The sequence below is a fragment of the Drosophila yakuba genome, chromosome 2L, assembly GCF_016746365.2.
Source record: "Drosophila yakuba strain Tai18E2 chromosome 2L, Prin_Dyak_Tai18E2_2.1, whole genome shotgun sequence".
In the NCBI taxonomy this organism is placed as follows: domain Eukaryota; kingdom Metazoa; phylum Arthropoda; class Insecta; order Diptera; family Drosophilidae; genus Drosophila; species Drosophila yakuba.
The window spans coordinates 23,193,506-23,218,791 of record NC_052527.2 but is presented as its reverse complement, the minus strand read 5'-3'; the positions used below and the strand labels follow the sequence as shown (position 1 = coordinate 23,218,791).

The following is a 25,286-nucleotide window of genomic DNA, read 5'->3' as shown; positions in this document are numbered from 1 at the left end:
TGAATGTATAATTATTAACTATTCTTTAAAAATATAAAATTAAATAAAATTGATTAATTATTAATAAAATTTTTAATTATTTGTAAAAAAAAAAGGTAAAACTATATGAAAAATTGACAAAATACAAAATAAAAAAAACATAAATGTGTTTTTTTTAAATTTATTTATTTTTTGTTTTTAAAACATTTAATATGTACCATATTAGCATTTTCAGAGAAAACAGATGAAAAGTATTTGTCGAAAATGGATACAAATTGAGAAAACTGCCACCAAAAACATTTATTTTCGAGTACAAAATCTACTATTTATCACACCATATTGTATGACCACTTAATCTAAAGGTACTAAAATTACTTTTTATTAAAAAAAAATATCTCAACTGGTTCAAGAGTTATGATTTTTGTAACCCAAAAGTATCTAAGGCGCCACTGTGCAACGGTAGATCTTTAAGAAGGTAGAGTGAAATCTATTATAGTTCTATTTGCAACGACCCAAGATTATTATGAACGAAAAATTTACTGACGATTTTTACTCTAGGGGAAATAGTTTAGCAAATTTAGTAAATTTGTCGATGCCGCTGAGATAATTTTTTTTTCTATTTTTCGGTTAATTAATTAATTGAGAGTAATGGAAGATACCAAGGAAATACAGATGTTATTTTTATATTTTTTTTAGAGAAAAAAAGGAACAAATTTGAAAAAAGGGAATTTTTTTTTTATTTTTAAGTCCGATATTTGATTTCTTAAAAAAAAAGATTTGTATTAGAATACTTTACACTATTGGTTCTTACTTCACTGTAATTTTTGTATGATTTATTCAGTTAAGGTAAGAATCCTCCTAACAATAGAAACATTCTAATAGAGGTAAAAAAAAAAAAATGTAGTACGTTTTTTTAATAAAAGAAAAATTTTTGTTTTTGAAAGGATTTTATATTATTGTAAAACGTCTTATTTTACGAAAATTAAGCGATTAATTTGTGAAGCGCGTGTTGCGTTTTGGGCATATTTTTTGCTGTTGTTGGATTTCTTAAACCTATTTTTTTTTAAATTATGATTCTTTTTTATTCTTCTTTAAAGAATCGGTTTACTGATAATTTTTTTGTTATTTGGGCACCCGGCGTATTCGAATCCGTATTCGTCTTTATTGGTTTTGCCTACTATGGTACGGTTGCCACACAACACACTAGGCGGCTTTTCTGTGTGATTTGCACCTCTAAGCGTATGCTGCCACACACCACTTTATAGCTCTTTTAAACATTAATTTAAAAAAGACGATCGCAAAAAAAAATTTCTGCAGCGGTTATCGTTTACAAAATTCCGGCATGCTCGCCGCAGTGATTAGTTCCGTGTTTAAATTTTATTTATTCAGATTTTCTATAATATGTTTTTGTTGCGCAAATCGTTACACTCGCATATCTCAGCATACGCGTACGTATGCTGAACGCCGTAGTGATAAGTTTTGTGTTTTGGTAGATATACAGCTGGTAGACATACAGCTTTACAGCCAATTGCGGACAGTCATTGCTAAGGCATCGCTGTTTATCTAGTCCACCTTGCATGCTGAAGCTAGCTCGCCAAATGCGGACAGTCGTTGCACCTTGGTGTTTCTATTTTCTCTCACATACTGCGTAGTTTCTTTAACCCCCAGCCATACCTACGCTAGGCAGCCGCCCTGTGCGTTACAGAGCGCCGCCCATGGCTGGATTGCATAATTTCTTTTCTTTATTGTTCTCTTATTTTTTTTTATTAATATTTTTATACCCGTTACTCGTAGAGTAAAAGGGTATACTAGATTCGTTGAAAAGTATGTAACAGGCAGAAGGAAGCGTTTCCGACCATATAAAGTATATATATTCTTGATCAGGATCAGTAGCCGAGTCGATCTGGCCATGTCCGTCTGTCCGTCCGTCTGTCCGTCTGTCCGTCCGTATGAACGTCGAGATCTCAGGAACTACAAAAGCAAGAAAGTTGAGATTAAGTATACAGACTCCAGGGACATAGACGCAGCGCAAGTTTTTCGATTCATGTTGCCACGCCCACTCTAACGCCCACAAACCGCCCAAAACTGCCACGCCTACACTTTTGAAAAATGTTTTGATATTTTTTCATTTTTGTATTGGTCTTGTAAATTTCTATCGATTTGTCAAAAAACTTTTTGCCACGCCCACTCTAACGCCCACAAACCGCCCAAAGCTGCCACGCCCACACTTTTGAAAAATGTTTTGAAATTTTTTCATTTTTGTATTGGCCTTGTAAATTTCTATCGATTTGCCAAAAAACTTTTTGCCACGCCCACTCTAACGCCCACAAACCGCCCAAAGCGGCTACTCCCACACTTTTGAAAAATGTTTTGATATGTTTTCATTTTTGTATTAGTCTTGTAAAATTCTATCGATTTGCCAAAAAACTTTCTGCCACGCCCACTATAACGCCTACAAACCGCCAAAAACTGTGATTAAGGCTCTGCTTCTCCCTTCCACTAGCTGAGTAACGGGTATCAGATAGTCGGGGAACTCGACTATAGCGTTTTCTCTTGTTTCTTCTTCATATCCAGTAATTTTTATTTTTTAATTTTTTTTCATTTCGATATTTATTTCAAATTGATTTATTCCGTCGTATTTTCCTCTATTTAAAATTTTAATTTTTCTCTATATACGAATATCTATCTATTCCTATGCTAAGCACACGCCCCGTGCGTTACAGCGCGCCGCCTAATACATGTGATTGTCTATCCTATTCCTAATTATCCACTTTTGGTCTCGTCCTCAAGCTAAGCAGCCACCCTGTTTGCACAGCGTCCTGCCCAATACATGCGAACGAGCCCCTAATTTATTAATTTCCCTACTTCAGGCTCCGCGGTGTTTTCCGATCCGCCCCTGTACTTGTATGCAACGTTCGCTTCCATGGAACCGTTGCGTACGACCGTTCTCCTACCGCCTCATACCATCGAAGTTTTTGTTGCACTGAACCTCGATCTCCGACCGCCCGAACCGTCCGGCCTGACGTCGACCGACGACCGTTCGCTCGGCGAACTTCTCGTTGCGTCGAACCGCCGACAACCATTGTCGCTTGCCGCGACGGTCGTTCGTCTGCTTGAGCCGTTCGACGCAAACCGCCTGCCAACATCCGCCACCGACCATTCGTTCAATCGAACCGAACTTCTTTACCGTGCATTTTATTTCGTGTTTTTATTTCTTCAACAATAAAATCTGCTTTTTCCAATTTCTCGTCATATTTAAATTTCTAAATTACTTCGCTTCTACTTGTCATTTTAACTTAATTTTTCCATTACTTCTTATTATTTTTTATAGCCAACTTTTTCTTGCATTTGTCTTTTTCCTCCTTTCCACAGCTGTAACATTTGTTCAGCCCTTACAGTTGCAGCTCCCTTGTAAGCCTGTTATACTAAGTGAGGTCAAAGAATTGGTGTCCAAGCTAAACAACAAAAAGGCGCCTGGTGAAGACGGGCTCGAAAACAGGACACTCAAGTTGCTGCCCACCAAGGCCCTCCTGTTTATCACACTGATCTTTAACTTCTGCCTAAGACTCAGCTATTTCCCAAAGGGCTGGAAAAATGCAGCAGTTACAATGATTCACAAGCCAGACAAGCCACCATCGGAAGTTGACTCGTATAGGCCCATTAGCCTATTACCAGCCCTTGCCAAAATGCTTGAACGAATTATTCTTACTCGCATTCTAAGCACCCCAGCAGTACGGGATGTTCTTCCCGATTACCAGTTTGGTTTTAAAAACAGCACGGCACCCCGGAACAGCTCAACCGAGTTGTTAACTTCGTTCTGGAGGCAGTTGAGACCGGAGAATACGCGGCTGCTGTCTTTCTTGACATAAGACAAGCATTCGATAGGGTTTGGCATGCGGGCTTGCTATATAAGCTAAAACAAATTTATCTCTCCACAGCTTTTCCTTCTTTCAAAAAGCTTTCTGGTGGACCGCAGCTTTTCGGTACTAGTTGATGGGCGGCATGCTTCCGATAGAAAATCTATTAAAGCCGGCGTTCCTCAGGGTAGCGTTTTAGGCCCAACGTTTTACTCGCTCTTCACCTCAGATATGCCTTCGATATCCTGCCTTGAACCCGAATTTCAAAATAATGCCCTCCTTGCCACTTTTGCAGACGATACGGCCATCATAACCAGGAGTCCTTCCGAAATTGAGGCCACTGATATTCTTCAGAGCTACCTGGATCAGTATTCCAACTGGGCTAATAATTGGAATATTGGCATTAACAGCTCCAAATGTGTTAATGTGACGTTTTCGAACAGGCGTAAATACTGTCCCGGAGTGACCTTGCAAAATGTCACCCTTGTGCACAAAGCATTCCACAAATATCTTGGACTGGTTTTGGATCGACGCCTCACATTTAGCCGCCACACTACCATGGTCAAGCAGGCTTTGATCTCAAAAGCTAGACGAATGGACTGGCTACTCAGACAGCGTAAACTCTCGCTACCCAATAAAGTGAGGATATACAAAAATATCCTTGCTCCAGTCTGGATGTATGGTATCCAAATCCACAAGCAAAGATTTTGCGTAGGCTTTCAAATTCCCATCTGAGGGCAAGGAACATTGAACGTGACCTGAAAGTTACTCCCATAGGCGACGCTATCAATAAAATATCTGAAAGATACGGAAATCGGCTCCAATGCCATCCTAACCAACTAGCCAGCTGTTTATCTACCCCACTTGTCCCTGTACATCGTCGCAGAAGAGGTCCACTGAGGAGATTCCCCATTGATCTCACATATCGAAAAATATCATAAAATAATTCTATAGGAAATAAAAATAAAATTAGTTCTAAGATATAATAAATGTTAGATTAAGCGCCCCATTTTGTAATCAATTTGATCAAGCTGTCGATAGTTATAATGGTAGCAATAAGCAAATTTAAAATCCAATTAATAAATAGATATCAATATCAAAAGTAACATTTGTATTATTTTTTTTATTGTAATTTTACTATTTTTTGACCTGAAAGTTACTCCCATTGGCGACGCTATCAATAAAATATCTGAAAGATACGGAAATCGGCTCCAATGCCATCCTAACCAACTAGCCAGCTGTTTATCTACCCCACTTGTCCCTGTACATCGTCGCAGAAGAGGTCCACTGAGGAGATTCCCCATTGATCTCACATATCGAAAAATATCATAAAATAATTCTATAGGAAATAAAAATAAAATTAGTTCTAAGATATAATAAATGTTAGATTAAGCGCCCCATTTTGTAATCAATTTGATCAAGCTGTCGATAGTTATAATGGTAGCAATAAGCAAATTTAAAATCCAATTAATAAATAGATATCAATATCAAAAGTAACATTTGTATTATTTTTTTTTATTGTAATTTTACTATTTTTTATTTCTCCCTGCATTTGTTTGTTTTCTTCTTTTCATTTGCGTTACTATCTTTTTAATTGCGATTTATTATTTCCTTAAAACCTCCATTTCACTCAGAACACTCTACTCACGTTTTTTTCCTGTTCTTCCTTACAATGCTATTGTTAAAATAATTCTCTACATCTTTGGTCGTCACGAATTCTTTCTTCCTGTTGAATCCGTCCTTAGGCCAAAGGACTACCGACTGCGCCAGTTATGAATAGTAGGTTCTTGTGGGTTGAGTTTGGATTTTAGTTTTGGATTTTATTTTAGAGAAAAACTGAACGTCCGCTCGTTTTGCCTTCGATTTTCAGAACGAAACTTTATTTATATTCTCTAGTTATGCTCAACTCTGTTTGGTACATATTTGTTTACTTAAAGTGCTGATCTGGCCGAAAAGTGGAATTAGAGCGGATGCAGTTCTGTGTGTCGAGGGGTATCGGGTGAACCCCAATGTTTGTAGGGACTCAGCATTTTAAGTGCCGTTCGATACTTGTGGATGTCATCTAAATCTCAATTGGCAAGAGGGGTCTCGGCGGGGACCCCCGCGGGTAATTGTTGAAGTGACACTTAAGTCTCTGGCTGACGAGGGGTTTCGGCGGGGGGCCGCCGAGAGTGTATGCTGAGGCGGTAACTAACTTTAAGGTTGAAAGGTTTATTAAAATAAGTTTAAAAATCTCCATTATAGGGAAAAATACAATCTAACATTTACAAATATTATTAAACACGTCCTAAATACAACACAACTCCACAATTTATTCAAAACAGTACCCACTTGCTTAAATGCATGAAATTGAAGTCGAAAACAAGTTCAGGAATTAATTAATCAGGGATGAGTTAGGGAAAATAATTCACCATACAATAGTCCAACCTGGGTAGTACAAAAAATCGAATGCTTCTCGAAAAATGAAGTATAGAGTAATAATTGATTATTTAAATCTCAATGAAATAACTATTCCCGACAGATATCCAAAACCAAAAATGGACGAAATCCTTGGTAAATTGGAAAAAGATAAGTATTTCACAACTATCGATTTCCATCATTTTGAAATGAACACAGAATCAATATCTAAAACTTTATTTTCCACCGAAAGCGGTAATTACGAATATCTTCGAATGTCTTCAGTAATATACTTCGACCGTTGCTTAACAAACACAGTTCTGTGTATCTGGATGATATTACAATTTTTATACCCGTTACTCGTAGAGTAAAAGGGTATAGTAGATTCGTTGAAAAGTATGTAACAGGCAGAAGGAAGCGTTTCCGACCATATAAAGTATATAAATTCTTGATCAGGACCAATAGCCGAGTCGATATGACCATGTCCGTCTGTCTGTCCGCCCGTATGAACGCTGTGATCTCAGGAACTACAAAAGCTAGAAAGTTGAGACTAAGCATACAGACTCCACAGACATAGACGCATCGCAAGTTTGTCGATTCATGTTGCCACGCCCACTCTAACGCCTACAAACCGCCCAAAACTGCCACGCCCTCACTTTTGAAAAATGTTTTGATATTTTTTCATTTTTGTATTGGTCTTGAATTTTTCTATTGATTTACCAAAAAACTTTTTGCCACATCCACTCTAACGCCCACAATCTTTCTGCCACGCACACTATAACGCCTACAAACCGCCAAAAACTGTGTTTAAGACTTTCCTTCTCCCTTCCACTAGCTGAGTAACGGGTATCAGATAGTCGGGGAACTCGACTATAGCGTTCTCTCTTGTTTTTTCTCATCCCTTACACTTAAATGCATTACAACAAGTTATTTCAAAACTTGCAGAAGCAAATCTAAAATTGCAGCTAGTTAAATGTGAATTCCTCAAAAAAGAAGATCGTTTTTTTGGTCCCATCGTAACCCCTAATGGCATAAAACCAAACCCTCTTAGAGTTAAGGCCATAAATTCATAACTCATTTCGAAAAGGTAAAAGAAATCAGAGCAAGTTATTATCATAAATTTTTACCAAATTGTGCAGACATAGCAAAACTAACGACCAAATGTTTAACTTATTGAACACGAGCTAAATTACAGTGCTATTGAAAAAGAAATACTCGACATAGTTAACTAGGATGACAATTTATAATTTCTATTGACCATAAACCTCTTAGATGGCTGCATACCTCAGAGGAACCAAATGCTAAGTTACAAAGATGGCGAGCTGAATTAAAAGAATACCAATTTATAATTGACTATATAAAGGAAAGGAAAATTCAGTTGCAGATGCATCAAGAATTCAAATTGAAAAAATATTATTGTTTGGGAACAAGACACCCTGTATGCGCGCGAACAAGGCACCATTTATCTTTTGTTTGCTCAGTTGCTTCAGCGGGGCTTATCATCGAAATTAATGCTAGCATCCCACCGCTGCGCGAGCTTGCCCAGAATTTTCCCATAACTTCTAACTCCTTACTTGTTTACATCTTAAGCTGGTATAATCGTATGGCGTGTGCACAGCCAAAGCATTAGTTTAGTCGCATTTTGCCTCTCAATAAAAACATACGCATCAGTGCCGACATTATTATTTCAAGTGTTTTAAAGCTTTAAACTTAGCTCAACCAATCCAAACTCGACACGCAGCTGCAACGCACCACGCAGATACGCGTACTCGACAGAAAGAGCCAAAGTGCACAAACATCGTGCCAGCAGAATCATCAACTATTTAAGTGTCCTCAGTTTATAGCACTCGACATTGCATCTTAACTTCCTCAAAGCAAGGAAGCTTTCTTTCAAACTGGACTGGAATGAGGCATCCAGCTCATATGGTGGGCACCTGTACCTCGCGGCATACTTGTTGGATCTGCCGCCGCAACCATTATACTTTGATTCATGGCTCGGCGCAGCGAGTGTCGACAGGCGTGTTCGACCATTAGTCTCATGCGAGGTATCTATAATTACCCTATAATTTCTCTTCTTGGTCTCGCCGGCAACAGCACGGGCGTTACCTGAGGACGCATGTCAAGCTGCGCTCTTGTCATTCGAGTCAAACTATCGAATTGGTCTCGTCGTCACTCCCAGCCCAAGTTAGGAAGACATTTTTTGGTAACGACTTTCCTATCGCGCTCAATACTGTTTTTGGTTGGATTATTGCAGGTTCTTCTTCTGCCTGCGATGATCATCCTACTACTGCTATTACTCATCAAGCAGACCTAGGAACAATGGTTCGTTTTTTCATGGAAATGGACAGCATTCAATCCAACCATGCTCTCTTGGACGCTATCGATCCTACAGAGCGTCATTTTACTGCCACCTATAAGCGCACGACGGACGGGGCTTTTGTCGTCGACTACCCTTTTAAAGAGAAGGCACCGCCTATTGAATCGACCTTGCCACCGGCAAACAATCTCCTGTTCTCGCTGGGATGGAAATTTCGTCGGTTTTGTTACGTCGGCGTATTAGTGCCCGTGTCCTGGGTAAGGTGTAAGGAGGGGGGGGATCCGATGTTCAGGAAACAGGTTGCCAGCGTAAGCCCGACGATTTTGGGGCGTGGGGTCTTGGTAAGCCCCTCACCTCTCCAACATAACGAGAATACATTTTATAAGTGCCTGTAAAAGTTCGTACCGTTCGTCAGTCAGAAGTTTGTCACTGAGTGGACAGAGGTTTTGTATCTGTCAACACATAGAAACTAACTCTGTACTCTTAAAAGTAGGATCCAAAAAATTATTTAAATCAGTTCAGTATTTTAGGAGTTACACGTTCAAAATTTAACCTTTTTTGGGTTGCAAAAGAAGAAGGTGTTTTTTTTATAAAAAATTCGGACTTTGCGGTCGATTTGTAGGTAAAATATGTAACCGACCAACTTGGTCATCAAATCTCTGTAAAACCAAGGTAGAATAATGTTTTTTTTTTTATAAAAAATTCGGACTTTGCGGTCGATTTGTAGGTAAAATATGTAACCGACCAACTTGGTCATCAAATCTCTGTAAAACCAAGGTAGAATAAATGTATAATATTCTTTGTACGTGCAGGTATACCTGTTTAACGAAGTACTAATTTTCACCTATTTTTCAACTTTGATGGAAAACAAATAATTACCGGATTTTAGGTTTGGCGTATGAGCTGTTGTTCTTGGATATGTTCTTTATCATAATCAAAAGAGATCGGGCCCTCCGACGTCCTACCACGAATTTCCCAGGCAAAAAATACTTTCAACTCAACGTAAAAAACGCGCGGCTTAGTGCAAATTCTGCTACAAGCGCAGTCGCTGCGCAGTACGAAATTATGTGGCGGGCATACATTTTTCCTGTATTGGCGGCTTGTTTTTCAATCCCTGACTTTGTTATGATTTTAAATGAATGTATAATTATTAACTATTCTTTAAAAATATAAAATTAAATAAAATTGATTAATTATTAATAAAATTTTTAATTATTTGTAAAAAAAAAGGTAAAACTATATGAAAAATTGACAAAATACAAAATAAAAAAAACATAAATGTGTTTTTTTTAAATTTATTTATTTTTTGTTTTTAAAACATTTAATATGTACCATATTAGCATTTTCAGAGAAAACAGATGAAAAGTATTTGTCGAAAATGGATACAAATTGAGAAAACTGCCACCAAAAACATTTATTTTCGAGTACAAAATCTACTATTTATCACACCATATTGTATGACCACTTAATCTAAAGGTACTAAAATTACTTTTTATTAAAAAAAAATATCTCAACTGGTTCAAGAGTTATGATTTTTGTAACCCAAAAGTATCTAAGGCGCCACTGTGCAACGGTAGATCTTTAAGAAGGTAGAGTGAAATCTATTATAGTTCTATTTGCAACGACCCAAGATTATTATGAACGAAAAATTTACTGACGATTTTTACTCTAGGGGAAATAGTTTAGCAAATTTAGTAAATTTGTCGATGCCGCTGAGATAATTTTTTTTTCTATTTTTCGGTTAATTAATTACAATTGAGAGTAATGGAAGATACCAAGGAAATACAGATGTTCTTTTTATATTTTTTTTTAGAGAAAAAAAGGAACAAATTTGAAAAAAGGGAATTTTTTTTTTATTTTTAAGTCCGATATTTGATTTCTTAAAAAAAAAGATTTGTATTAGAATACTTTACACTATTGGTTCTTACTTCACTGTAATTTTTGTATGATTTATTCAGTTAAGGTAAGAATCCTCCTAACAATAGAAACATTCTAATAGAGGTAAAAAAAAAAAAATGTAGTACGTTTTTTTAATAAAAGAAAAATTTTTGTTTTTGAAAGGATTTTATATTATTGTAAAACGTCTTATTTTACGAAAATTAAGCGATTAATTTGTGAAGCGCGTGTTGCGTTTTGGGCATATTTTTGCTGTTGTTGGATTTCTTAAACCTATTTTTTTTTTAAATTATGATTCTTTTTTATTCTTCTTTAAAGAATCGGTTTACTGATAATTTTTTTGTTATTTGGGCACCCGGCGTATTCGAATCCGTATTCGTCTTTATTGGTTTTGCCTACTATGGTACGGTTGCCACACAACACACTAGGCGGCTTTTCTGTGTGATTTGCACCTCTAAGCGTATGCTGCCACACACCACTTTATAGCTCTTTTAAACATTAATTTAAAAAAGACGATCGCAAAAAAAAATTTCTGCAGCGGTTATCGTTTACAAAATTCCGGCATGCTCGCCGCAGTGATTAGTTCCGTGTTTAAATTTTATTTATTCAGATTTTCTATAATATGTTTTTGTTGCGCAAATCGTTACACTCGCATATCTCAGCATACGCGTACGTATGCTGAACGCCGTAGTGATAAGTTTTGTGTTTTGGTAGATATTTTTTTTTTATATTTTCCAACATTTTCAGCATTCTGATGCCACATATTAACCCAAACACACACTTGCGCTTTATTAATACACCTAATACACCAAATTTTCACATTGCCGGGCTTCGTCGATTCATTGGTGTTGTGGCCCGCATCAGCGGTGAGAGCCGGGAGCGGGTCGTTTACTTATATATAGTGACATATTCACATATTTAGTACTGTTTGAAGATATAACAAGAGAGAACGCTATAGTCGAGTTCCCCGACTATCTGATACCCGTTACTCAGTTAGTGGAAGGGAGAAGGAGAGTCTTAAACACAGTTTTTGGCGGTTTGTGGGCGTTAGAGTGGGCGTGGCAAAAAGTTTTTTGGCAAATCGATAGAAATTTACAAGACCAATACAAAAATGAAAAAATTTCAAAACATTTTTCAAAAGTGTGGGCGTAGCAGCTTTGGGCGGTTTGTGGGCGTTAGAGTGGGCGTGGCAAAAAGTTTTTTGGCAAATCGATAGAAATTTACAAGACCAATACAAAAATGAAAAGATATCAAAACATTTTTCAAAAGTGTGGGCGTGGCAGTTTTGGGCGGTTTGTGGGCGTTAGAGTGGGCGTGGCAACATGAATCGACAAACTTGCGCTGCGTCTATGTCTCTGGAGTCTGTATGATTAATCTCAACTTTGTAGCTTTTGTAGTTCCTGAGATCACAGCGTTCATACGGACGGACAGACAGACGGACAGACGGACAGACGGACATGGTCATATCGACTCGGCTATTGGTCCTGATCAAGAATATATATACTTTATATGGTCGGAAACCCTTCCTTCTGCCTGTTACATACTTTTCAACGAATCTAGTATACCCTTTTACTCTACGAGTAACGGGTATAAAAATGTGCAGAGTGTGCACGTAATGTAATCAATAGACATTCAGAGCAAGCTATGCCGAAAAAAAATAAACTCTTGTAAAAAATGTACCGGCCGACGGTTATCCGACGCACTTAGACCATTAGAGGTCCATTGTGATACCGTGTATGTTTTCCCCTTTTGCCCGTCGAGGTTCGTGTGAAGTTAGCAGTTTCCCCAGCCAGAGGCGCTGGTGAATTTTTGTATCCGATGTGGATCGGTGTCGGACAGGTCGGACGTGTCTATCAGGAATCTGCTTCCTAATTGAGCAAGTCTTTTCGCTTGCAGTGCTGGACAGAGGCATAGTAGATGCTCTACCGTTTCTTCCATTTCTTCGTCCCTACAGCTACGGCAGAAATCATTATATGGGGCATTTAGTCTTCTGGCATGAGTGCCTATCAACCAATGCCCTGTGAAGACTCTCATAGCAGTGCTGAGGCTTGCTCTGGTCAATCTTAAAAGTTTTGATGTTCTCTTTGAGCTTATTTTTGGCCATATTTGGCGTGTTAGGCGACAGTGTGTGGTGTTTTCGCATATGGTCTGTTTGTTACGGTTTAGGTTTTCCCTAAGTAGTAGTTTACAAGTTGCTAAAGGCATACTCATGCACTCCATCTCTTGTATGAGTGGCGCGGTAGTGCCTTCTCGAGCTAGTTCATCTGCGATGGAGTTGCCTTCTATGTCCCTGTGTCCGGGTACCCTTATAAGGCTGTTTACGATTTGTTGTCTCATCTCGGGTAAAGGTAATCGGCAATTCGATACTGTTTTCGAGTGACTTAAGATTGAGCCAATCGATTTGATAGCTTACATGTGAGTTTTCTTGTTTTAGAGATTTTAAGTGTTTTAGGGTCACCCTTATTGGGAGTCTGAACGAGATGCGTAGGCCTAGCTGTTCGGAGTAAATTCCTCCTCCTACTCTTTTCTGTATTTTTGACCCGTCCGTATAGAAGCATATAGCATTCTGGGGGTCAGGTGTCCGTGAGTTCCAATCGTCCCTCTCTGGGATGATTGTGTTAAATAGTGTTTGTATGTACTCCGTTGGAGTGCAGTAGTCTGTCCTGGAGAGGACTATTTGAATGTTTTTTAGGATACATGAGTGACCCGCTTCTTGTGGGTTCCCCTGTTTGGTATCTCTAAGGCTGATGGCCGCTACTGTAGCCTGTTCCATGCCAGCTAGTTCTGGGCTTGGGAGGTTGAGTATGGCATTTGGGGTGGTGCGTAAAGCACTGCTGATGCAGAGTGGCTCTTTGCATTTTTGCTAGCATTTTTATGCTGGATTTCTTTTTCAGAGGCGGCCACCATACCACGACCCCGTACAGTAGTATTGGTCTGACGATGGCCGTATATATCCCGTTTACTATATAGGGTGTCATGCCCCATTTGAGCCCTATTGCTTTCTTGCACGTGAAGAGTGCTATTGAAGCTCTTTTGTATCTGTCTATGAGATTCAAGTTCCAGTTTAGTTTCCTGTCAAGTATTACGTACAGGTACCTTGCGCTGCTACTGAAGGAAAGTCTTTGATTGTTAAGGATAGTTGGGACTAAGTATATTATACTTCCTAGTGAAGAGAACCAGCTCGGTCTTTGAGGGGCTAATTCCTAATCCGTTATTTTTGCTGGACAGCTGGACAAAACACTGAGTTTTTCGCTCATGAGATCGCATAGCGTTTGGGGGTATTTGCCTGTGAAGATGATAGCAACGTCATCCGCATAGGCTATTATCCTGCAGCCCCCCCTTCCATGTCGCATAGTATCGAGTTGACTGCTGTGTTCCATAGAAGTGGGGAGAGGGCGCCTCCTTGCAGAGTGCCTCTGCTGACGTGCCTAGTGAGGGTTGACGCGCCTAGTGAAGACAGAACCCTTCTGCAGGTGAGCAGTTGGTTTATGAGTTCTACCAAGTGGCGGTCCACCCCAAGGTCTGTCAGGGCTCCGGTAATCGCCGTTGGGATGATGTTGTTAAAAGCTCCTTCTATGTCCAGGAAAGCTACCAGTGCATATTCTTTTTGGGACATTGATTTTTCTATCTTGGAGACGACAGAGTGTAGTGCTGTCTCTGTCGATTTCCCCTTCTTGTAGGCGTGTTGCGTGTCTGTGATGAGACTAGGGTTGAGAGTTGATCTCAGATGCAGGCCGATGATTCTCTCAAGGGTCTTTAGTAGGAAGGATGACAGACTGATTGGTCTGAAGTCCTTGGGGGTCGTGTGTGATGGTTTCCCAGCTTTGGGGATGAAGACAATACGGGACTCTAGCCACGATTGTGGTAGGTTTTCAAGAAGTAGGGACCTTTTAAAAATGACAAGAAGCCAGTTTATGGCTATATCCCCCGCATGTTGGATTTGTGCGGGTATTATTTTGTCTGTACCTGCAGATTTGTTCGGTTTAAAGCTGTGTATGGCCCAATGGAGGACCTTTGGGTCTATGCACAGTTCGATACTTGCCAGTGTGGCGTTTGTTTGTTGGGGGGTGAGAGTGTTTTGGCTGTTTTCTGGGAAGTGAGTATCTAGAAGTAACTTCAGAGATTCCTCACTCGTGCTGGTGCAGGACCCTCTGCTCTTTTAAGGTAGCCTAGGGTTGTGGCCGATTTGGATAATATTTTTCTAAGTCTGGCTTGAGTTGTATTTTCAATTTCTGAGCAGACGGAATGCCACGAGGATCGCTTTGCTTTCCTGATGGTTTTTATACCCGTTACTCGTAGAGTAAAAGGGTATACTAGATTCGTTGAAAAGTATGTAACAGGCAGAAGGAAGCGTTTCCGACCATATAAAGTATATATATATATATATACATACAGACTCCAGAGACATAGACGCTGCGGAAGTTTGTCGATTCATGTTGCCACGCCCACTCTAACGCCTATAAACCGCGCAAAACTGCTACGCCCACAATTTTGAAAAATGTTTTGATATTTTTTCATTTTTGTATAAGTCTTGTAATTTTCTATCGATTTACCTAAAAACTTTTTGCCACATCCACTCTAACGCCCGCAAACCGCCCAAGGCTGCTACGCTCACACTTTTGAAAATTTTTTTGATATTTTTTCATTTTTGCATTGGTCTTGTAAATTTCTATCGATTAGCCAAAAAACTTTCTGCCACGCCCACTATAACGCCTACAAACCGCCAAAAACTGTGCTTAAGACTCTTCTTCTCCCTTCCACTAGCTGAGTAACGGGTATCAGATAGTCGGGGAACTCGACTATAGCGTTCTCTCTTGTTTTGTAGTTTGCATGGGCTCTCTTGTAGGCGGTCCACAGGGCCTCCTCATTTTCTGCCTTGGCCCTGTTAAAAAGGGTTCTGCAGTCCGTTCGGAGGGGAGATAGTTCTGCTGACCACCAGTGAGGTTATCTTCTTCTTTTGGTCTTGCTATTGGGTTAGGCCCTTTTTAGTGCATAGTTGCAGGTTTCTGGGGGATATGGAGAGGGATCCGTTGGGATTTTTTCCCTTAAAATGTTTTTGTATTTCCTGCCAGTCTGTTTTCCTTGGGTTTGTGAAAACTGCAGTTTCTAATAGTGGTTTAGAGACGAGAGTTAGGTTTATTACCTCTTTTCGGTTCTTAATGATAAGGGTGGGTGGTTACATATGAAGAGATTTGAACTAAAGATAAAGTTAAAAAGAGACTCACCGCGGTCGTTTGTGTCCGTACTTTCCCATTGTGTATGGTGGGAGTTAGCATCACAGCCTATTAGTAGGCCTATGTTTTGCTTTTCGCTGTCTTCTACCAGCCCCCTTACCAGCTCATCCAGCGGTTCTTGCCTTTCGTAGGCCATGCACGATGACAGCACTCGAAACAGAGATGGCTGACTCCACGGTCGCTGCCGCGTTATCTGCATCGCTGTAATTATGGAGCAGAAAAATGCTAAGGTGCTTTTTGGCTAAAATGCAGGCCCTTACTTTACCTTCGCTGGTAGCTGTTAGAAGCTTATATTCCTTAGTCCCTAATCCTGAAACCTGTCGACTCCATCTTCAGCCAGATGGACTTGAAGAGCAACGGAAGCTGCCTTACTGTGGTGGAGGTTTATCTGCAGAAACCTCACGGACATCTGCTGTGGGCATCTCCACCACGGTTGTATTGGCTCCCTCCTCGTCCGATGTGTCTAGGTCCGTCATTGGACCCATGTTCGCAAGGCTGCGGAGGATTGAGGCATCGGTCGAGTAGCCGTCCTCGGTTTCCGATGCCTCGATCTCGGGGGCAATCTCCTCGATCACTCCTCCACTGCCTTCCTGATCCTCCTTGGCGGAGTCCGACTTATAGACCTTTATGGTCACTGAGCTAAACCCGAACTTAGCTCCTCGTGAGCGGCCTCAATGGGAGCTAGGGACTCCTTGTTTAGGATGAGGATGGCCTGGTTTGTTGGCTCTTTTACTGCGGCTTTGTACAGCTCCACAGAGCGTTCATCGTCACAGGCGATCACCTTGACGCCGCCTTGGAACCATCCCACGTCTTTGCTGACAGGAGGGGGCCAGGTTCTTTGGCTATAATCTCAAAGCATTTTGTGGCTAGGGCTGCTTCCACCCACTTCCACTTGTTGCGTGGAATACTGCCACTCGGGTCGTTTTTATCGACCACGCCTGACCACGGAGAAGCGGTTTTTCGCGATCTCCGCAAAAGATCGCCCTGGCTGTACGCGTTGCCACTTTGCCGAGGTGTGGAGGGAACGTCCTGGGAGCGCTCCCTCTTAGGTGGAGGTCGCTTCCTTGCTGAAGTTTGGCAAAACGGATTTAGACCTCCTTCATCCATTCAGCCGAAGGAGCCGTTTTCGATCTCTCCTGGCTTTGACCTGCAGATCGTTTCTCTGCGTAGGTATGTTTGCCTTTACCGGTTGCCACTGGGTGCTTGCCGTCCTTGGCTGCGCCTGAAGGGGGCATCATGGCACTAGGGCCTGGAGATGTTCCCATGGCGACGGCTTTGGGCGGCTTGCACTTAGTCGCCTCAGATTTGAGGCGGTGTTCACCCGAACCCGATCCTGTGGTGTTGGCCAGGCAGGTGGGCTCACTCACCAACTTCGCTGCCTTGAAGTTTGTACGGCCAGACTCAGTCGTCACTGTCGTTTGAGTAGGTTTTTTGGGAGATCCTGCCTCTTTTTTATTTATTTTTATTGACTCCATGTGATTCCACCCGGGCGGATATTCGCGACGCCCGGGTAAGGCTTCTTAGAACAGGGGGTCGCCAGGTACCCTGAGCTCTCCGTTTGAGACTGAGCAATTTTGTGACCCGGGCCCTCAGTCAGGATGACTCTCGGCACGGATCGAGTGACACCTAAGTCCGGCCCGGGACTACCATTTGCCAGCATCTTCTGACAGGGACATAACCTTGCCATCGGACCTGTTTCCAGCCGCCCTCGCGTGGAGAGTATAGTCGCACTTCCGGGTGTGTGGACAATTACGGCGCGTTCTTTTAGCAAGCTTGAAACTAGGCGTTATTCTCCTTGTCCATCACCCGACCTTTTAACTTGGTCTTCAAACAAGAAAAACTGAAAGTGGAACATAACCAGTTATTGACGAACCCCAAATCGTGGCGCTGAACGACAACTACGTTGCTAAAGCCCGTCGGCAGCTAAAATATAGTCACATATACCCTCACTGATTAGAATAAGATCATTATGTTATAAATACACATTACCCTAAGCTTTTAGTCGTAGGTTTCAACTCAAAGCTTAGCTTTACTTCAGAAGATAAGAAGACCTAGAGCAGTGCACACGTATTAATAAATCTCTTTAGTTAAGACGAAACCATCGTTTTCATTAAACCCTTTTCACTTGACAAAGAAGTCGATGTGTTTTACTGATGAATTCAACGTTCATTCTACAGACGACAAAGAAGTCGTTCCCAAAGCATCGATCGACTCGCTTGGGACACAAAGGTCTCGGCGAGCAACGCTTACATCTATCTGGACAAAGAAGTCTCTGCTCGGGAGGCCCCCTTTCGACCTTCCACATAACTGGCGACGAGGATCAACACAGAAGAAAATAAGGAAACCAGCCATACGTCAAGAAATGCAATCGGAACCACAGTAAGCTGTTCTTATATAATTTAAGTCCGGAACTCTTCAATACGCTAACCAATGCACATGACCGAGTGTAAAGAGGAACATAAAACATAACTGGAAAGCTTTCCGAAACCCAATCTGGCGAAGAACTTAAGCAGATAAATTTTTTTTTTCTTTCTCGATTAAGCTCTTTATACTAGTTAAAATAAGAAACAAAAAGAAAAGCTTACTATCAATACTTGCGAATCTAGCAAGAAAACGAATAAATCTAAAATTAACGAAAATAGTTTAGCCGCATTTAACTCTACAATGAACTACATCAAGTTAATACAAAATTTTGATGGTACTGCTGCACATCTATTGCCAGATTTAATTACACAAATCGAAAATATCCTTCCTCCTTTTAATGTTTTCGACACGACTACAAAAAAAATTTTGTTTGGCTTTATTAAGAATAAATTTGTGGTATTATGCAGGCCAGTGATTATAGGCATGGGAATATGACTGTGTGGGAAAGTTTTAAACATGTAATTCTGAAAAATTTCGGTGAAAAAGAAACAAGCGATGTTTTAATGGATATGTTAAAATGTCTTGACATATAAATATGTCTCGCTGGCAGGGCTCTTCGAGTTCCTTCAGGAACACAACATCATCTTTGGATGCCATAGCATGATGTTCATCAAACAAAACATTCCGTTTCTCGACAAGTTGTCAAGCTGCTGGTTCATACAGCCGATAACCTTTGGCTGCCACAGAGTACCCAACCATAATATTCTCTTTGCCCTTGGGTTGAAACTTGCTGCACTTCCTCGGACCCTTGTCCAGAGCAACTGCAAGAGATCCAAATACTTTTAGATGTTTCACGCAAGGCTTTTTACCAGTCCACGCTTCCATAGGAGTCATACTCTTTACCGCAGATAGGAGATCGGTTACGCAGATAAACCGAAGTGTTGACAGTTTCTGCCCAAAAACTATCTCCTAGTTCCGCCTGAAGACATCTCGACATTTCCACTAGCGTGTGATTTACCCTTTGCGCCACGCCATTTTGCTGCGGCGTATGCGGTATTGTTAGCTGCCTGGCAATTTAATACTTCGTATTAATTAAACTGCTTATTTACAAAATCTCTGCTGTTGTCACTCCGCAGGCACTTCAGCTTTTTGCCTGTCAACCGTTCCACCACATTCTTGAACTCCATGAGCTTGGACATCGTTCTTCCCACATAGAAAATAAAAAATCCTCCTGGATTTGTCGTCAATGAAAATAAGAAAATACTTTGAACCTTTCAAAAAAAGTGTTGGGAATAGTCCACACACATACGCGTGTATCAGCTCCAAAAGCTGCTTAGCCCGATTACACGTTGCCCTTGGGAATGGTTGAACATGGATCATGCTAACCATACACGTTTTGCAGTTAATATTTTCCGGCAAACCAATATTTTCTATGCTGCGCACCATCTCTTTGGATACAATTTTTTTTATGCTGGAGAAATTAATGTGTCTGTATCTTTTGTGCAGTAAAATCCCATCAACTGCTGACAAGGCGAAACACCCGTTATGACCACCTTCAAATAAATACAAATTGTCAATCATTTTGGCTTTCACGATGCATTCTCCATCTTGCGCAACCATGGCCTTCTCTAGGTCAAATGTCACCTTGCATCTCTTCTGCACATCATCGGGACGTAGAGAACATTCTTGAGAGTCAACATGCACAGAGGTGAATCTTGACGTCACCTAGAAATCCAGCATCGGCCAGTCCGTTCTGCTCTGTGTGCTTCTCAAACTTTATAAAAAACTCCCTTGCACAACACATATGGCTTGTTGCACCGCTATCTAAGCACCACATCGAGTTCTTTAAGTTTGTTGACGTCACAAGCATGCAGCAGACTGCTTTGTCGATTCACCAAATTTTTTGGCACCGTGCGATTGCTATCTCCCTCACTCGCACTCCGACACTGGGATTTAATGTGCCCTTGTTTACCGCTTTTAAAGCGAACGATATTTTTGCGTTTCTTCTGCTCATACGTCCTTGTCTGCCAATTTTGCCTCTGTGTTCAAGCGAGTGTTAGTATTGTCAATTCGCTCTTCTGCTATTCCCTTTCGTTCGCTCTTTTCCTTTAACTCTATGGTCAGAATCTCGAAAGTAGGCAACTGATCTCGTGATTCCATGGCCACCACGAAATGTTTGAATTCTTCAGGAAGGCTCGACAGCAAAACGATAGTTCGTAACTCATCGTTTAGCTCTATTCCAACTCCAGCTAGACCATCCAGAATTTCCACAAAATCGCTTATATGTGTTGACATGCTCTGGCTTTGCTCCATCCGTTTGTTAAGCATCTTCTTGTACAACTGTACCTTTCGTACAGGCCCGCTTGGCTGATGTACTTCCCTCAATTTGTTCCATGCCTCCACAGCAGTCGAGCAATTCTTGATGTAGGCCAACTGAGATCTCTTTACACTGTGTTATTGTTGCTAACGCCCTATTGTCCATGCCACAAATCTATGTCCCTCTGGAACTTTCGTTGCTGTTAGCTCTCCTGACGTCACACTCCATAACCCGAAATGCACCAATACAGATCGCATCTGAATTTTCCACGTGTCATAGTTTTTCTCCTCTAACTTTTCAATTTGTTAAAGAGCACACTTCTTGATCGTAAGTCACACACCGCTTAACCAAAACTTTTTTAAATTAACCAGTGCCTGGGCCCATAACCTATTGAGCGGAAGAATTCTAAGAGAGCTAGGTAAAACACCGTGCGTTCGCTGCAGAATTTTATTTGCGACTGAGTAACGAATGAAAGAAGTGACAAAATGGTTATACATATTTTCTTATTCCTGATTCGTGAAACAGGGTCAAATGTCAAACAAAGGTTGCACATACAAATGCCTTATAAAAAAGGGATCCACAATAAATATGATTAATAAAAATATATTTTGTCTTCCTATTTAAAATACTAGATGCGAAGTTTTAACATCAAATGGTCCTAATACGTTATAAAATTTGATTATGATGCCCAATAATGGTATTTTTAAAGTTTCCAGGAGAAAACAAGAGAGAACGATATATTTGAGTTCCCCGACTATCTAATACCCGTTACTCAGCTAGTGGAAGTGCGAAGGAGAGTCTTCAACACTGACAGTTTTAGGCGGTTTCTGGGCGTTAGAGTGGGCGCTGCGTCTATGTCTCTGAAGTCTGTGTGCTTAATCTAAACTTTCTAGCTTTAGTAGTTCCTGAGATCTCAGCGTTCATACGGACAGACAGACAGACGGACGGACAGACGGACACGGCCAGATCGACTCGGCTATTGATCCTGATCAAGAATTTATATACTTTATATGGTCGGAAACGCGCTTCCTTCTGCCTGTTACATACTTTTCAACGAATCTAGTATACCTTTTTACTCTACGAGTAACGGGTATAACTAGTTATGAATAGTATGTTCTTGTGGGTTGAGTTTGGATTTTAGTTTTGGATTTTATTTTAGAGAAAAACTGAACGTCCGCTCGTTTTGCCTTCGATTTTCAGAACGAATCTTTATTTATATTCTCTAGTTATGCTCAACTCTGTTTGTTACATATTTGTTTACTTAAAGTGCTGATCTGGCCGAAAAGTGGAATTAGAGCGGATGCAGTTCTGTGTGTCGAGGGGTATCGGGTGAACCCTAATGTTTGTAGCGACTCAGCATTTTAAGTGCCGTTCGATACTTGTGGATGTCATCTAAATCTCTATTGTCAAGAGGGGTCTCGGCGGGGACGACACTTAAGCGGCACTTAAGTCTCTGACTGACGAGGGGGTTTTGGCGGGGGGCCGCCGAGAGTGTATGCTGAGGCGGTAACTCCTCCCTTCTCAGACTGAACTACCGACCACAGCGGGTCCATGGTTGCTGCAAACGTTGCAACTGAAGCGGTGGCAAGTGGTGTGTCCGCCGGTGAGAAAATGGTTGTCCTCCTCGAGAAACATGCCACTGCAGACACCATTATCAGTATCCTGCATCCTTCGTCTCGGACTCCGCCTCCATTCCACCTATCAGCCTTTTTATACATTTTTCATTAGCTTGGTTTTCAATCTTTCGTTCTTACGTACATATATATAGTAACATATCCATTCTACACCCAGAACTCCCCAAATCACACACTCACATTAATGTCCTTCGATTAAGCTTAGCTGTCATTTACGCACAGCATCATATTCCAAAGTCTAGACTCTGTGGCGAGCCAACTTCGTCCCTAAACATTCGATCACTTGGCGAAGCCAACTGAAATAACAAATCGTAAACATTTGACCACTTGGCGAGGCCAACTGAAATAACAAAAACTTCCGCCCACGCAATGGTCTCAGGATTCTCCAATTACTCCTATTTTTTGGGAGCTTCTCTCTCATATTTTTCGAGAGCTTCTCTCTTAATAAACAATTATAGCTTAATTCTCTTAAACTTCACTCTTAAGCTATCCCAATCTGCCTATATAAACGCAAACATGTCCCCATAAGGCAGTTCAGTTCTGAGTACGCTATCAATTGCGATAGCTTAGCTAAAGCCCATTTCAACTTCGAAATCCATTGCCCAACTAAGTGATTATCCAAAGGCTCTAGTTCTTCCTCTATTGGAATAAATAAAACGTTTAATAATATATCACAAGCCAACCGTGTTATTTTTTTTATTAAACGCTCGGACTGAATTCGTAAATATATATACTTTTCAACGAATCTAGTATATCCTTTTACTCTAATTACTTTCAGATTTCATACTTTCATACTAGATTCGTTGAAAAGTATATAACAGGCAGAAGGAATCGTTTCTGACCATATAAAGTATATATATTCTTGATTAGGATCAATAGCCGAGTCGATCTGGCCATGTCCGTCTGTCCGTTCGTATGAACGCTGAGATCTCAGGAACTATGAAATCTAGAAAGTTAAGATTAAGCATACAGAATCCAGAGACATAGACGCAGCGCAAGTTTGTCGATTCATGTTGCCACGCCCACTCTAACGCCCACAAACCGCCCAAAACTGCCACGCCCACACTTTTGAAAAATGTTTAAATATTTTTTAATTTTTGTATTGGTCTTCTAAATTTCTATCGATTTGCCAAAAAAACTTTTTGCCACGCCCGCTCTAACGCCCACAAACCGCCCAAAGCTGCCACGCCCACACTTTTGAAAAATGTTTTGATATATTTTCATTTTTGTCTTGTAAATTTCTATCTATTTGCCAAAAAACTTTTTGCCACGCGCACTCTAACGCCCACAAATCCTAAAGAATGTAGGATTTCAAGGAGTAGCGTCAGAGACAGCTAGCCGATGACGTAATAGATGGGGTGCAGCGCCTTTTTGGCTAACAATATTTAAAACTGCTTCAAGCGTTATAATTGTGCACAAATAAAATATTCGTATTATTAAATACACCCTTTGAAATAGTATTGTTCTGCCCCCGAGAAATAGCGCAATATCAATATGTTTCAATATTATCTTATTATATAATTTTGATTTTTCATCTGAGTAGCTGATATATCTAAGTAGCTGATATATGATGATAAATAAAAGAAATCATATGTTGTTTTGCTTTTCTTTCCCACTTCTCAATAATTCATAATATATTGATCTAGTGTTGAAAAGAATTTTAGTGTTAGCTTATCTCTCTTAGGGTGCTTTTCCACGTTATTTACAAGTGCGTGGCAGGCGAATGTTAGAAGGAGAGGGACGTCTCTGTTGACACTTTGAAAGGAGTAGCTATGACGTCAGAGACAGCCAGCCGATGACGAAATAGATCGGCGCAACGACTTTTTGGCTGACGCTTACCATATTCAAGCGTTATTTGTGCACAAATTAAATATTCGTATTCCCTTTGAAATATTATTGTTCTGCCTCCACAAAACAAGCCTAATATCAATATCTGTTTCAATATTATCTTATTATATAATTTTGATCGGAGCAATGCTTTAGCTGAGTAGCGATATAATATTCTAATAAATAAATGAAATCATAAGTTGTTTTGCTTTTCTTTCCCACTTCTCAATAATTCAATATATATTTCTCTAGTGTTAAAAAGAATTTTAGTGTTAAATCTCGCTCTTAGCTTCTCGCTCTTAAGGCGCTTTTCGTTTTTACAAGTGCGTGGCAGGTGAATGTTAGAAAGAGAGGGGGGTCTCTGTTGACACTTTGAGAATAGATGCGCACTCTTTATAAAGAGAGAAACTCGGTTTTTGATCAAACATAATATTATCAATATGTGCCATTTTTCCTTTATGACCTTCTATTTATCTTCTTTTTTATTTTTACTGTAGTAAAATATATGTCTAAACTATTTCCTTTTGGTACATATTTTTAGAGCCGAGTGCGATTTTTAATTGATTTTTCAACTACCTAACGTTTTCTTGCCAACCAATAAGTGTTAAGCTCAATTTTTAACGTAAAGATTACATTTTTTAATAAAAAGTGGCATAAATTAACGTAAAATTAAATTTTTAAATTACAACGCGGTCGTGAGTGCTGTTGCTGCTTCGATTGACGTCGCTGCCGTTTGGCCCGCTGCTGTCTTGTCGCTGCGCTCATTGCTAAGTATCAAATTTGTAGTTGATTTTTCTTTATCCGAATATCGCCCACGCTTTTCTACCTATATTATTATAAGAACTGAGCCTTTTTAAAGGCCGTATTCCGCGTATATAAACTTAATAGTACTAAAAGTTTAAGTCTTTTTAAAGACTTGCACTTATAATACTATTAATACTATACTATATATACTATATTTAAATAATAATAATTTAAGTCTTAAGTCTTTTTAAGACTTTTCTTAAATTATTATTATTTTTTCACGTTTAATCTTAATATATTTTATTCATTTTCCCATTATAATATTCGTTCAGTATTCATTATATACTCGTTTTTACAGACTTACTTTTATATTTTTATCCATATACGTATTTAGCGTATATAAAATTAATAGTACTAAAAGCTTAAGTCTTTTTAAAGATTTGTACTTATAATACTATTGATAATACTATACTATATAATTATACTTTATTCAAATAATAATAATTTAAGTCTTAAGTCTTTTTAAAGACTTTTTCTTAATTATCTTATTATTTCTTTTTTTTCACATTTAATCTGAATTTATTCTATAATTTTTCTTATTAATATAAATATAAGAATTATTAAAAAAAATAATTTTTATATTTTTATTAATATACATATGTGCATATAATTTTAATAGTTTTAGAAGCGAATGTTTTTGTAAGGACCTTCTAATTCTAT

The 25,286-nt window shown here is 39.7% G+C and overlaps 1 protein-coding gene and 1 pseudogene across 1 annotated transcript in view; both read right to left on the bottom strand.

Annotated features, from left to right (window-relative positions):
• Window positions 1-12,285: 12,285 nt before the first annotated feature.
• LOC122319462 lies at window positions 12,286-16,787 on the bottom strand (annotated as a pseudogene).
• A 3,267-nt stretch (window positions 16,788-20,054) lies between these two features.
• LOC122319461 overlaps window positions 20,055-25,286 on the bottom strand; it is a 55,884-nt gene continuing 50,652 nt past the window's right edge. Inside the window, exon 5 of the mRNA XM_043206787.1 lies at window positions 20,055-20,493. Coding sequence (XP_043062722.1) covers window positions 20,055-20,493 — 439 coding nt within the window. The remainder of the gene's footprint in view (window positions 20,494-25,286) is intronic.